The sequence below is a fragment of the Phacochoerus africanus genome, chromosome 15 (genome assembly GCF_016906955.1).
Source record: "Phacochoerus africanus isolate WHEZ1 chromosome 15, ROS_Pafr_v1, whole genome shotgun sequence".
Taxonomy (NCBI): Eukaryota; Metazoa; Chordata; class Mammalia; order Artiodactyla; family Suidae; genus Phacochoerus; species Phacochoerus africanus.
This window is the reverse complement of record NC_062558.1, coordinates 112,895,832-112,909,693: the sequence shown is the minus strand read 5'-3', so window position 1 is coordinate 112,909,693 and position 13,862 is coordinate 112,895,832. Positions and strand designations below refer to the sequence as shown.

General features: G+C 41.1%; 1 protein-coding gene across 6 annotated transcripts in view; it reads right to left on the bottom strand.

Moving 5' to 3' along the window:
• Positions 1-222: 222 nt before the first annotated feature.
• The window catches only part of BTRC (beta-transducin repeat containing E3 ubiquitin protein ligase), a 181,544-nt gene continuing 167,904 nt past the window's right edge, over positions 223-13,862 (bottom strand). For 4 of the 6 annotated variants that reach the window (XM_047759635.1, XM_047759637.1, XM_047759639.1 and 1 more), the window contains 3 exons: positions 13,077-13,155; positions 2,940-3,132; positions 434-562 (listed from right to left, as the gene is read on the bottom strand). In XM_047759635.1, coding sequence (XP_047615591.1) covers positions 2,971-3,132; positions 13,077-13,155 — 241 coding nt within the window. In that variant the 3' untranslated portion in view covers positions 434-562; positions 2,940-2,970. Of the gene's footprint in view, positions 563-2,537; positions 3,133-13,076; positions 13,156-13,862 lie in introns of those variants that run through there. The other 2 variants (XM_047759636.1, XM_047759638.1) reach the window with 2 other exon arrangements.

The following is a 13,862-nucleotide window of genomic DNA, read 5'->3' as shown; positions in this document are numbered from 1 at the left end:
TCCTGTTTTCTTTCTTTCTTGCCCCAGAGGCTATACAGACAGCAGTATCCTCCTAAGCACGTGAGGCTGGGTTGATGCTGCCAGGCGCTGGGCACTGCTGCAGTATACAGGGAGACACTGGGTTTGGCTTGAAGTTTTATCTCCCATCCCCTAGAAGTGGCTCTCTCCCAGTAGGCTACATAGGGAAACTAGTTCTTCTGCTTACCAGCAAAGCAAGAGAGATTCTGGCAAAACACTAAGTATATTTATAAGTCATCTTTGTCTGGAACCAAATGAAGAAAAAACAGGTGCAGAGGGAAAAGAAGGAGGGGAGGGGAGGTGAGGTCTAAAAGTTCCAATCATTCCCAAAAGATAAAAGACATCTTCTGATAGCAGCACGGAAGCAGTCAGCTGCGCTGAGTAGACCGTCCCGGGTCGACTGCAGACCAACTGTGTCCCAACAGGAGTCTTAAAGCCCCGCTCCCCGGCTAGTCCGAGGAAAGTGGGGAGTAGTTTGATTGTTACTGTTGTTGCTCATCCTGGTATTGGCAGATACGTTAAATACCGCAACTTTTAATGAGTCCTGTGTGAAAACAGAGCACATAGTCATTAGTCCCTTTCCCTCTTTTTCTCACTTTCTCTAAGAGGAAAAGAATATTAACCCAGCTGTCAATTGGGACAAAAGGCTCAGAGATCCTTCCTAATGCCCACTCTCTGTCCATGCCATGCAGGAGCTTCTGCCAAAGGCTAATGGCCTGTCTGGGGACTGGGCAGGGCTCACTGACATGCTCAGGGCTGTAGTGTTCAAGTGTTACAGATAACTCTGATGTCTAGGGATTAAGAATGACTATGGTGGGTGTTGCATCAAGCTTGCAGCTGCTCCCTGCGATGGCAGAGCAGGCGAGGACAGCTCCGAGGTTCTGGCTCTTGGAGGTCATGAATTCAGAGTGCCACTAACAAAAGTGTGGGAGTGGGGTGAGGCTGTCTGGCTGCTGAACTGGAGGGCACAGGCAGTGTAGATGAGGGGAGAGTCTGATTGTTAGGTGTGTGCACCAGAAGCGCTCCTGGTACCTTCAAGGACAGGTGTGTAGGGGTACTTGGAAATGTGGCCTGGAGATTACGGCCGATGTTGGACTACAGATACAAACTGGAGAGGCATTCACATTAAGATGAGAGCTGAAGCCTTAGGAAGAGATAAGGCAGCCAAAGAAGGGAACTCAGATAAGGAAGAAAAGCCCGAGACAGACTCTTAGCACATGTCTATGTTTTGGGGGTGAGAGGAAGAAGGAGATGTAGACAATCAAAGTGCCAGGAATAATAATAAAAATGGCAACATGCCATAGAGACCTAAGGAGGAGAAAATTTGGTAAAAGGAGGGGATAGGTACATGACAATTGCAATCTTAATACTAATGAGTGGCCACTTTTTACTGAGGGCCTGGTATGTGTAAGGCTAAGCACTAAGAATTTCACACATCACATTTCAAGGGGACCCTCACAACAGCTCTGTGTGCTGGGTACTGCAACTCTCATTTTACTAACAAGGAAACTAAGGCCCTGAGAGGTTGTTTACCCAAGGGCACACTGCTAGGATTCTCACCAGGCCTGTCTGTGTGCCTTGGTTGAGGAAGCAGCGCTGCCTCTATGAGAGAAGTGAACATGAAGGCGATCCCAGCAGGGCATGAAACACCCTATTCAGAAGAAACCACTGCAGAAAGATGTGCAAAGAAATATACTAAATGTGCACTGCTGCTACAAGAACAGAGGCCAAGTGTGGGAAACAAGAAATCATGATAATGGCAATACTCTCCAACAGCCAGTAGAGTTTTCCCAAACCAGTAATTACCGATATTTGAACTAGTTAGGACAGCAGGTATGATCTGAATATACCAAAAATATAGATTAAGATGAATATTAGGATCTTTCCCTGCCTCGAGAGAGGATAGACTTAAGTGGGAGAATACATGGAGTTTTTACCAACTCCAGAACTACTTCCAAGGTCAAGAAACAGTGCTTTCCTTTTAGAGGGCATGGGGAACGTAAGGACCAAAAAAAAGCTACCTTTTAGGAGTTCCCACTGTGGCACAATGGAAACGGTAGGATGCAGGTTCAATCCCTGGTCCAGCACACTGGGTTAAAGGATCTGGCACTGCTGCACATTTTGACCTATGGCTCAGATCTGATCCCTGGCCCAGGAACTCCATACACTGCGGGGCAGCCAAAAAGGAGAAAGAAAAAAAAAATTGCTACCTTTTATTTATTTTTTTGTGTGTCTTTTTGACTTTTCTAGGGCCCCTCCTGCGGCATATGGAGGTTCCCAGGCTAGGGGTTGAATCGGAGCTGTAGCCGCTGGCCTATGCCAGAGCCACAGCAACGCGGGATCCGAGCCACGTCTGCAACCTACACCACAGCTCATGGCAACGCCGGATCCTTAACCCACTGAGCAAGGTCAGGGATCGAACCCGCAACCTCATGGTTCCTAGTCGGATTTGTTAACCACTGAGCCACGACGGGAACTCCATGCTACCTTTTAAAATCAAGTGACACTGACAAGGTAGAGTTGTGGGAAGTCAGCATGATATTTCATCAGGAGATTTTTCCATTCACATTTGAATATCTACTTCGGTTAAAGGGTCACCATTATAGGCAGGAGTTTAACCTGGAAATTACAAAGCTGAAGATTCAAATCTCATTTTAAATTTCTTAACAACCCTATTAGATTACTCAGGCAGGAATATTAGTTGTACAAACAAGGTCATATAGATCTAGTTCAAGAATCATCTAAGAACTGAGGTTGGCAACCAGTGTGCAGCCCCAGCCCTGTCTCCTGCTGTCAGCTTTTCCTGCTTTATAGGACTTCGAGATAGAAAGGGCATGAGAAGGCTCCATGAACTCACAGTACTGTATAGTCAATACTTCATCTTCCACCCACAGTGCTATGTAAACAATTATTTTTCATACCTGGGCAAGTCTGAGGTCAGTGTATGATTATCTATCTGGAGATATAGGTGTATGTTCGAGAAGGGGAGCGGGGGGGTTCAGCTTGGGCAGCTGGATCATTTAGGAAGTCCCAGATGAGGATTGTGTCATCATGTGAACTACTGACAATCTGGAATTCATCAAACTGGAGCCGGAAAACTCTTCCAGAATGCTCCTAAAGAAGCAGAAACAAAACTTTTGAACTACTCAAAGTCAAAAGGACACAAATTCAGCAACATGTTGAAAAGAGTCCATGGAAAGGCTATGCTGATACTTTTCTCTACCATTTAGCTGTTTTAAGAATAGAGAGAAGGAGGAGGAGTTTCTGTGGTGGCTCAGTGGTTAACGAATCCGACTAGGAACCATGAGGTTGCAGGTTCGATACCTGCCCTTGCTCAGTGGGTTAACGATCCGGCATTGCTGTGAGCTGTGGTGTAGATTGCAGACGTGGCTCGGATCCTGTGCTGCTGTGGCTCTGTTGTAGGCTGGCGGCTACAGCTCCGATTAGACCCCTAGCCTGGGAACCTCCATATGCCTCGGGAGCAGCCCAAGAAATGGCAAAAAGGCAAAAAGGCAAAAAAAAAAAAAATACAGAGGAGTTCCCTTCGTGGTGCAATGGAAACAAATCCAACTAGGAACCATGAGTGTTCAATCCCTGGCCGCAGTGGCTGTGGTGTAGTCCAGCAGCTGTAGCTCAGATGTGACCCCTAGCCTTGGAACCTCCATATGCCGTGGGTGCAGCCCTAAAAAGCAAAAAAAAAAAAAAAAAAAAAGAGAGAGAGAGAGAGAGGAAAAAAATCTTAATTTGGATTAAAGGCAGGATGGAAAAGTCAAAAGCTGATTTCTTCTTCTTTTTTTGGGGGCCACACCTGTGGCATATGGAGGTTTCCAGGCTAGGAGTCAAACTGGAGCTGCAGCTGCTGGCCTACAATACAGTCACAGCAATGCGGAATCCGAGCCATGTCTGCAACCTACACCATAGCTTACGGCAACACCAGGTCCTTAACCCACTGAGCAAGGCTAGGGATCGAACCTGTATCCTCATGGCTCCTAGTCGGGTTCATTAACCACTGAGCCACGAAGGGAACTCCTCAAAAGTTGACTTCATATACAAAGTAATATTCACTACAGTTGATACATGCCAAATACTACGCTAATTTCTCATGGCTAACTCTCTTAGATTTAGGCTAAATGAGAACATTCCTGGCTTTATCTTTTTTTTTTTAAACTATAGTTGACTTAGAATGTTTCTTCAATTTCTGTGGTACAGCAAAGTGATCCAATCACACACAGTTCCCTGTGCTGTATAGTAGGGCCCCATTGCCCATCCATTCCAAATGTAACAGTTTGCATCCAAAAATGTTCTCTGTATCTTTTACAACCAGAAACCAATGACTGATGAACAATAAGTAATGTGCTGGTATATATTTGCCAACTAACTCTCCCCAATTTGTAAAAGCATTTGCATATTTTACGATGTAAAAAAATTTTTTTTTGTCTTTTTTTTTGCTATTTCTTTGGGCCACTCCCACAGCATATGGAGGTTCCCAGGCCAGGGGTCGAATCGGAGCTGTAGCCACCGGCCTACACCACAGCCACAGCAACTCGGGATCTGAGCCGCGTCTGCAACCTACACCACAGCTCACGGCAACCCCGGATCGTTAACCCACTGAACAAGGCCAGGGACCGAACCTATAACCTCATGGTTCCTAGTCGGATTTGTTAACCACTGCGCCACGACGGGAACTCCACGATATAAAAATTTCTATCCTGGCCAATTTCAAGCTACCCATTTGAGTTTGACCAGCTTGCAAAATTCATGAAAATCTAACATGTGGCTCTTAGAAGCAGGTATAAACCTGTTTCTCTTAGAATAATGTCCTCAAGTTTCATTCACATTGTAGCATGTGACAGTATTTCCTTTCTTTTTAAGGCTGAAAAATATTCTATATATATACATTTACACACACATATATTTATATACATATATACACCACATTTTTTGTATCCATTCATCTGTCAATGAACACTTACGTTGCTCCCACCTCTTAGATACTGTGACTTAATACTGCTATGAACATGAGTATGTATATATCTCTTTGAAATCCTGCTTTTAATACTTCTGGACATATACAAAGAAGTGGGAATGCTGGATCACATGGTAATTCTATCTTTAATTTTTTTTTTTTGCCTTTTTTAGGGCTGCGCTTGTGGCATATGAAAGTTCCCAGGCTTGGGGTTGAATCAGAGCTGTAGCTGCTGGCCTATGGCATGGCCATAGCAATGCTGGATCCGAGCCTCATCTGCAACATACACCACAGCTCATGGCAATGCCAGATCCTTAACCCACTGAACAAGGCCAGGGATCTAACCCGCGTCCTCACAGATTCTAGTCGGATTCATTTCTGCTGAGCAACAGTAACTTCCAATCTTTAATATTTTGAGAAATTCCAATACTGTTTTCCATAGAGGCTGCACTATTTTACATTCTTATTTTTTTTGCTTTTTTGCCATTTCTTGGGCCGCTCCAGCGGCATATGGAGGTTCCCAAGCTAGGGGTCTAATCAGAGCTGTAGCCACTGGCCTACGCCAAAGCCACAGCAACACAGGATCCGAGCCACATCTGCAACCTACACCACAGCTCACGCAACGCTGGATCCTTGAGCTGGATCCTTGAGCAAGGCCAGGGATCGAACCCATAAACTTATGGTTCCTATCTGGATTTGTTAACCACTGTGCCATAATGGGAACTCCCCATTTTACATTCTTTACAAGATGTAAATGAGCTCATTAGGTGAATATCTGTGTTCATGAGATATATTGGTCTGTAGTTTTCTTTTTTTTTTTTTTGTATCTTGGTTTGGTTTGGGGATTAAGGTAATACTGCCCTCACATAATGAAGTAGAGAGTATTCAATCTGCTTCTATCTTCCGAGACTGTGCAGAATTGGTATAATTTCTTCCTTAAACATTTAGTAGAATTCACTAGTGAATCCATCTGGGCCTGGTGCTTTCTGTTTTGAAAGATTACTAATTATTTATTTAATTTCTTTAATAGGTATAGGTCTGTTCAGAATGTCCATTTCTTTTTGAGTTGCCAAAGATTATATCTTTCAAGGGATTGGTCCATTTCATCTAGGTTATCAATTTTGGGGGCATAGAGTTGTTCATACTATTCCTTTATTATAATCCTTTTAATGTCCATGGGATCTACAGTGATTCAAAGTTGGGTTTAACATTCAAAAATCAATGTAATATGGCAATTACTGAGTAAAGGTGAAAAACCATATGAACATCTCAATGACGCACATAAAAGCATTTAACAAAAACCAACACCCATTCCTAATAAAAACTCTCAGCAATCTAGGAATTGAAAGGAACTTTCCAATCCCCTGATACTGTATCTATGAAAAACCTATAGCTAACAAGTATCTATATAAAGGTATATACAAAATGGTAAAAGACCAAATTGTTTTTTCCAAAGATAAGGACATCCACTTTCACCAATTCTTCTGAACACTGTATTGACAGTTGGTACAATGAAACAAAAAAGAAAAATGAAAGGCACACAAATTGGAACTGGCCCAGTGCAGTGGGTTAAGGATCTGGCATTGCAGCAGCTGTGGCTCAGATCAACTCCTAGCCTGGGAACTTTCATATACCTCAGGTAGTCATTTAAAAAAAAAAAAAAAAAGACAAAAAGGTCAATGGAACTGAACAGGTCAGTAAATAGACCCACACATATAAGGTAAGTTGGCTTTTGACAAAGCTACAAATAAGAGGAAAAAGGATAGTCTTCTGAATAAATGGAGCTGGAACAATGGTTTTGATCCATATCTTGTAACATCCATAAAAACTAACTCAAAATGTAAAACTTAAAACTATAAAACTTCTAGAAGAAGAGTTCTCATTGTGACTCAGTGGGTTATGAACCCAACATAGTGTCCATGAGGATGTGGGTTTGATCCCTGGCCTCACTCAGTGGGTTAAGTATCTGGCATTGTTGCAAGCTGCAGCCTAGGTTGCAGATGGCACAGATCTGGTATTGCTGTGCTCTAGTGTAGGCCAGTAGCTGCAGCTCCAATGCGATCCCTAGCCTGGGAACTTCTATATGCCACAAGTACAGCCCTGAAAAGGAAAACAAACAAACAAACAGGGATTTCCCGTCGTGGCTCAGTGTTAACAAATCTGACTAGAAACCATGAGGTTGCGGGTTCAATTCCTGGCCTTGCTCAGTGGGCTAAGGATCCAGCATTGCCATGAGCTGCGGTGTAGGTCACAGACTCGGCTCGGATCTGGCGTTGCTGTGGCTGTGGTGTAGGCTGGCAGATATAGCTCCAATTAGACCCCTAGCCTGGGAACCTCCATATGCCTTGGGTGCAGACCCAAAAAGACAAAAGACATAACAAAACAAGACAAAATAAAACAAACAAAAACTTCTGGAAGAAAATAGAAGGGAAAATCTCTGTGAGTTTGATTAGGCAAGAATTTTTTTTTTTTTTTTTTTTAGGTATATTGGAGTTCCCATCATGGCGCAGTGGTTAACGAATCCGACTAGGAACCATGAGGTTGCGGGTTCGGTCCCTGGCCTTGCTCGGTGGGTTAAGAATCCAGTGTTGCTGTGAGCTGTGGTGTGGGTTGCAGATGCGGCTCGGATCCCGCGTTGCTGTGGCTCTGGCGTAGGCTGGTGGCTATGGCTCCGATTAGACCCCTAGCCTGGGAACCTCCATATGCCATGGGAGTGGCCCAAGAAATGGCAAAAAGACAAAAGAATTTTTTTTTTAGGTATAATAGCTAATAACATAATCCCTAACAGAAAAAGTTGACACATGGGATAATTAATTTCTACTTTTCAAGTGATAATTTAAAGAAAAAAACAAAAACAAAAAACAAACCACGGATTGGGAAGCAATATTTGTAAATCACATATCTGATAAAGGGCTTGTATCCTGAATCTGTAAAAGAATTCTGAAACTCAATAATAAGAAAAACACTCCGTTGTTTTTGTTGTTGTTTTTGTTGTTATTTTTGTTTTGTTTTTTATGGCCGCATCTGTGGCACATGGAGCATCCTGGGGCAGGGATCAAATTGAAGCCACAGCTGGGGCCAATACTACAGCCACAGCAACACCAGATATCAGTCACATCTGCAACCTACACTGTAGCTTGCTCCAACCTTGAATCCTTAACCCACTAAGCAAGGCCAGTGATTGAACCCACATCCTCATAGAAACAACATCAGGTCCTTAGCCCACTGAGCCACAATGGGAACTCCACAATTTTATAATGGGCAAAACATTCAAACACTTCAACAAAAATAGATATATGGATGGCATATAAACACATGAGAAGATGGTTAACATTATTAATATTAGGGATATAAAATTAAAATAACAATGAGGTACAATAACACATATATCAGAATGACTCACAAAAGACTGTACTAAGTATTGGTGAGGCTGTACAGTAACTGGAATTCTCATGCCCAGTTGTACCACAATGTTTAAACTGTATAATCACTCTGGCAAACAGTTTGACAGTTTCTAAAAATATTAAACATACACTTGCCAAGTGACCTAGCCATTCCGTTCTTAGGATTTATCCCAGAGAAATGAAAGTGTATGTTTATAGAAAGACTTGTACATAAAAGTTTATAGAAACTTTACTCGTAATAGTCCTAAACTGGAAATAACCTAAATTTTCATCAATTCGCAAATGGATAAATTTTGGTATAACCACATGATGGAATGCAACTCAGTAATCTTCGAAAAAGAATGAACTATTGATCTACATCAACATGGGTGAATCTCAAAATAATTTTGTGAAAAGAGATAAGCAAAAAAGAGAGTACATATTGTATGATTCCACTTACGAAACACTAGAAAATGCAAAATAACCAATATTGGCAGAAAGCAGATAAGTGGTTGCCTGGGGATTAGCCTGGGGAAAAGTAGGGTGGGATGAGAAGGAGGGACTCCTATGGAATAGGGGGCAGGAGGAAATGTTCATTATCCTGGTTGAAGTGATGTTTTCACTGCTTTGTACATTTCAAAATTTATTAAATATGTCCACTTTATTGCATATCAACTATATCACAATAAATCTGTTTTTAAAAACTTAGTAAGACAACTTGATAAATAAATGAGGCCAAAGCAAGCCTGAGAAAGAAGAACAGAGCTGCAGGAATCAGGCTTCCCGACTTCAAACTATACTTCAAAGTTACAGTCATCAGTATGGTACTGGTACAAAAACAGACACACTGATCAATGGAACAGGATAGAAAGCCCAGAAATAAACCACCCACCTACAGTCAATTCATCTATGACAAAGGAAGCAAGAATACACAACAGAAAAAAGACAGTCTCTTAAACAAGTGGTGCTGGGAAAAGTGGACAGCTATATGTAGAAGAATAAATAAGAACATTCTCTAACAAAAATACACTGAAAAGGGGTCAAAGACCTAAATGTAAGATCGGATACTACAAAACTCTTAGAGGAAAACAAAGGCAGAACACTTTTTGACATAAACAGCAGCAACATCTCTTCTGGAGTTCCTGTCGTGGCTCAGTGGTTAACGAATCCTATGGCTCAGTGGTTAACAAATCCGACTAGGAACCATGAGGTTGAGGGTTCAATCCCTGGCCTTGCTCAGTTGGTTAAGGATCCAGGCTTGCTGTGGCTGTGGTGTAGCCTGGTGGCTACAGCTTCAATTAGACCCCTAGCCTGGGACCCTCCATATGCCGCGGGTTCGGCCCTAGAAAAGACAAAAAAAGACCAAAAAACAAAACAAAACAAAACCAACAGCAATATCTTTTCAGATCCACCCCTAAAGTACTAAAAATAAAAACAAAAATAAGCAAATGGGACCTAATCAAATTTAAAAGCTTTTGCACAGTAAGGGAAATCATAATCTAATCAAAAATGGGCAGAAGATCTAAATAGATATTTCTCCAAAAACATACAGATGGCCAAAAAGTATACGAAAAGATGCTCAAAACTGCTAAGTATTAGAGAAATGTAAATCAAAATTATAATGAGGTATTACCTTACCCGGGTCAGAATGGCCATCATCAAAAAGTCTACAAATAAATGCTGGAGAAGGTGTGGAGAAAAGGGAACCCTCCTACACTGTTGGTAGGAATCTAAATTGATACACTTGCTATGGAGAAGAGTATGGAAGTTTCTTAAAAACTAAAAATAGAACTACCATATGATCCAGCAATCCCACTCCTGGGCACATATCTGGAAAAAACCATAATTCGAAAAGATACATGCACCCCATTGTTCACTGCAGCACTATTTACAATAGCCACAACATGGAAGCAACCTAAATGTCCATTGATAGAGGAACAGATAAAGAACACACACACACACAAATATTATTCAGCCATAAAAAAGAATGATATAATGCCATTTGCAGCAACATGGATGGACCTAGAGATTATCATACTAAGTGAAGTGAAATAAGTCAGAGAACGACAAATTTACATGACATCTTTTATATGTGGAATCTGATTTTTAAAATGATATACAAAATGAACTTATTTACTAAACAAAAACAGACTTTGGAAACAAATGAATGGCTACCAAAGGGGAAAGGCGGAGGGGAGGGATAAATTAGGAGTTTGGGATTAACATATACACACTACTATATATATGATAGATAATCAACAAGAACCTACAATATATATAGCACAGGGAATTCTACTCTACTTATTGTAATAACCTATATGAAAACAATCTGAAGAATGAATATATGTATAACTGAATCACTCTGCTGTACACCTGAAACTAACACAACATTGTAAATCAACTATATGCAAACATAAAATAAAAATAATTTTTAAATAAAAAATAAATAAGGATGAAATTTGAACAGACATTTCAAAAGAAGATAAACACATGAAAAGATGTTCTATACCACTAGCTATCACAGAAATGAAAAACAGACTACAACCACTACACACTCACTCGAATAGCTATAATATTTAAAAAAACTGACAATATTAATTCCTGTCAAGGATGTGGAAAAATGGAACATTCATACAATGTCAGTAGAAATGTAAAATCATTTGCATTCGCAAACTCCCAAAATGCTACTTTGGGAAATAGCTTGGTAGTTACTCAGAAATCTTACTCCTAGGTATTTACCTAAGAGAAACGAAAAAGAAAAAAAAAAAAAAAAGGTACATACAGAGGCCTGTATGGGGGAGTTCCCATCATGGCTCAGCAGAAACAAATCTGACTAGTACCCATGAGGATGCATGGCCTCGCTCAGTGGGTTAAGGATCTGGCATTCCAATGAGCTGTGGTGTAGGTCACAGGCACAGCTCAGATCTGGCATTGCTGTGGCTGTGGCACAGGCCAGCGGCTATAGCTCCAATTTGACCCATATGGGGATCTCCATATGCCGTGAGGGTGGCCCTAAAAAGAAAGGAAAAAAACAAAAAACAAAAAACCCCCAAAAAACCATGTATAGAGAATGTTTTCAGTATTACCAAAGACTGGAAACATTCCAAACTAGTGAACAGATAAAGAAATTGGTTCATCCATACAATGGAATACTACTCAGCAATAAAAAGGAACAAAATATTAATACATACAACAATGTGTATGAGGTGAAAAAAGCCAAAAGCAAAAAAAATACATAGTGTATGATCTAATTTACATGACACTCATAAGATAGTAAAACTGTAGGGATATTTGCTAGGGATTGGAGAGAGGGGATTAATATGAAGGGGCATCATTTTTGCAGTGACAGAAATGTTCTACATCTTGATTGTGGTGTTTCATAAAAGTACACTAAAAAAAAGGACAAATTTTGCTGTACATAAATTATACTTCAAAAACCAGGCTTAGATTGTCTTTTTTGGGGGGAGGCACACCTGAGGCATATGGAGGCTCCCAGGCTAGGGGTCTAATTGGAGGTGTAGCTGCCGGCCTATGCCACAGACACAGCAATGTGGGATCTGAGTTGTATCTGCGACCTAAACCACAGCTCACAGCAATGCTGGATCCTTAACCTACTTAGCAAAGCCAGGAATTGAACCCGAGTCCTCATGGATACTAGTTGGGTTTATTAACCGCCGAGCTATGACGGGAACTCCATAGATTAATTGTAAATGAAAGAAAGTACATATTTTATAATTGCTTTTTTGGCGTGCAGCAGCCAGATGTGAGATATCAGTTCCTAGACGAGGGACTGAACCTGGGCCAGACCTGTGAAAGCGCTGAATCCTAATCAGGGAACTCCCCTGAAAGTATGCATTTTAAAAACCTATGTGTGAAACATGCAGGTAAATCAGGTCTGGTGCTGGAAGAATAAGTTTTAAATCCCAACAAGGAAGACAAAGAAATGCACTTCTCTCTTCTCCGGAGCAGAAGAGTTGAGAGTCAGGATTCAGAACACTGGGCTTCAAATGCTTGCTCTCATCTTTTTCCTGAGTTGTGCAAAAGATTCTGTCCTCCCTGGTGCCCCACCTATCTTTTGCTAAAAGGAAGCAGCTTTCAACCTTAGGCTATTTTCTGATCTGGGCCTTTGGCTTACTCTATGATAAAGAACTTGGCACTTTTGAGGTGAAATTCTTACTTCTGAGTCACTTCTTTCCCCAGATGTCAAGATGTTCAGGGAAGGGGAATATTAGAATAAAAGAAACAGGATTCAAATTGCTGGAAGCAGCATGCCTTAAATAGGAAGTGGAACTTGGGGATGACCGGGGGTTCGCGTAGACTCCCATGGCACTTATTGCAGGCACAGGTGTGCAGGTCCTCAGATTCTGGACAGGTTCCAATTTGAGTAATTATGTTCTCTCTACCTAAGTACCCCCTACTGTTTCTGGTGGATACAGAATTCTTATTCACTTCCTGTACTAAACTGTTGTGCAGAGTTGCTGTGCAGCTGTTGAACAGCTGCCACATTCCTCTCCATATACAGTCTCTAAAGTACTTTTGGATGAAAGGCAGCTATATAAACATATTTTATTGTCATGTATTGGTTGCCTTTCCACTTAGTAGTAAGCTTTGTGAGGTTCTAACTATCAAATCCAGATCTGTATTCCACAGCACATCAATGTTAATTTCTTCCTCTTCCTGCTCCCCAAACCAATGAACAAGGCTCTTACCACAAGGGTCCGAAGACAGAGAGTTCCTGCAGGAGCACGGGGATCCAAAGCAGCTATAAGATCCCACACTTTAATTTTTCTAAAGATCAAAAAGGGGACAAAACACTTAGTTAAAAGAAAAATTAGAACACAGGAAGAATAGCAAAAAGTCATGGCAATCAATATGCACACTGAAAACAGTTTATGATAAACGTAGCTCACAGGAATATACAAAAACTTTTTTGTTTTGGAGACTTGGTTCTTGCATTCATTCTTAGGTAGAGCTTATTGGTCTTAAAAGGGGAAAATGTACATGACTGACCTAAAAACAAGAAACAGGTTAGCTTTAACCAAACTGAAGATAGTGAATGGTAAAGTTATACCATACTCTATGGCCAAGAGGAGATCTTATATATTAGAACTCTTCATGATATGAGAGTTCACTTAGACCAATAAACCTACAACCTAAGCATTTTTCTTCTAGTCAATTCTAAGAATGGCCCAAGTCACATGTGCCAGAGGACTGGGGTCCATTTAAGAGCTCTGGAGTTTATATAAGCAAATTCTCCTATTTTGATTTAAGTAAGAAAGGTTTACCCCTTCTGAAAATCAATTATAGGTCATGTCTCCTCAAGGTTAAGTAACAGACAAAACCCAAGAAAACGTGGGTATAGATCAAAACCAGAGCAATGAAAAAATACAACCTTGGACTTAGCTGGGACATGTTATCATACCCTGAACAATTAATTCCCCAAGGGTATGACAGTGCTGGCTGACTCAAAGGAAGTGGGTCTGTTAACACTTACT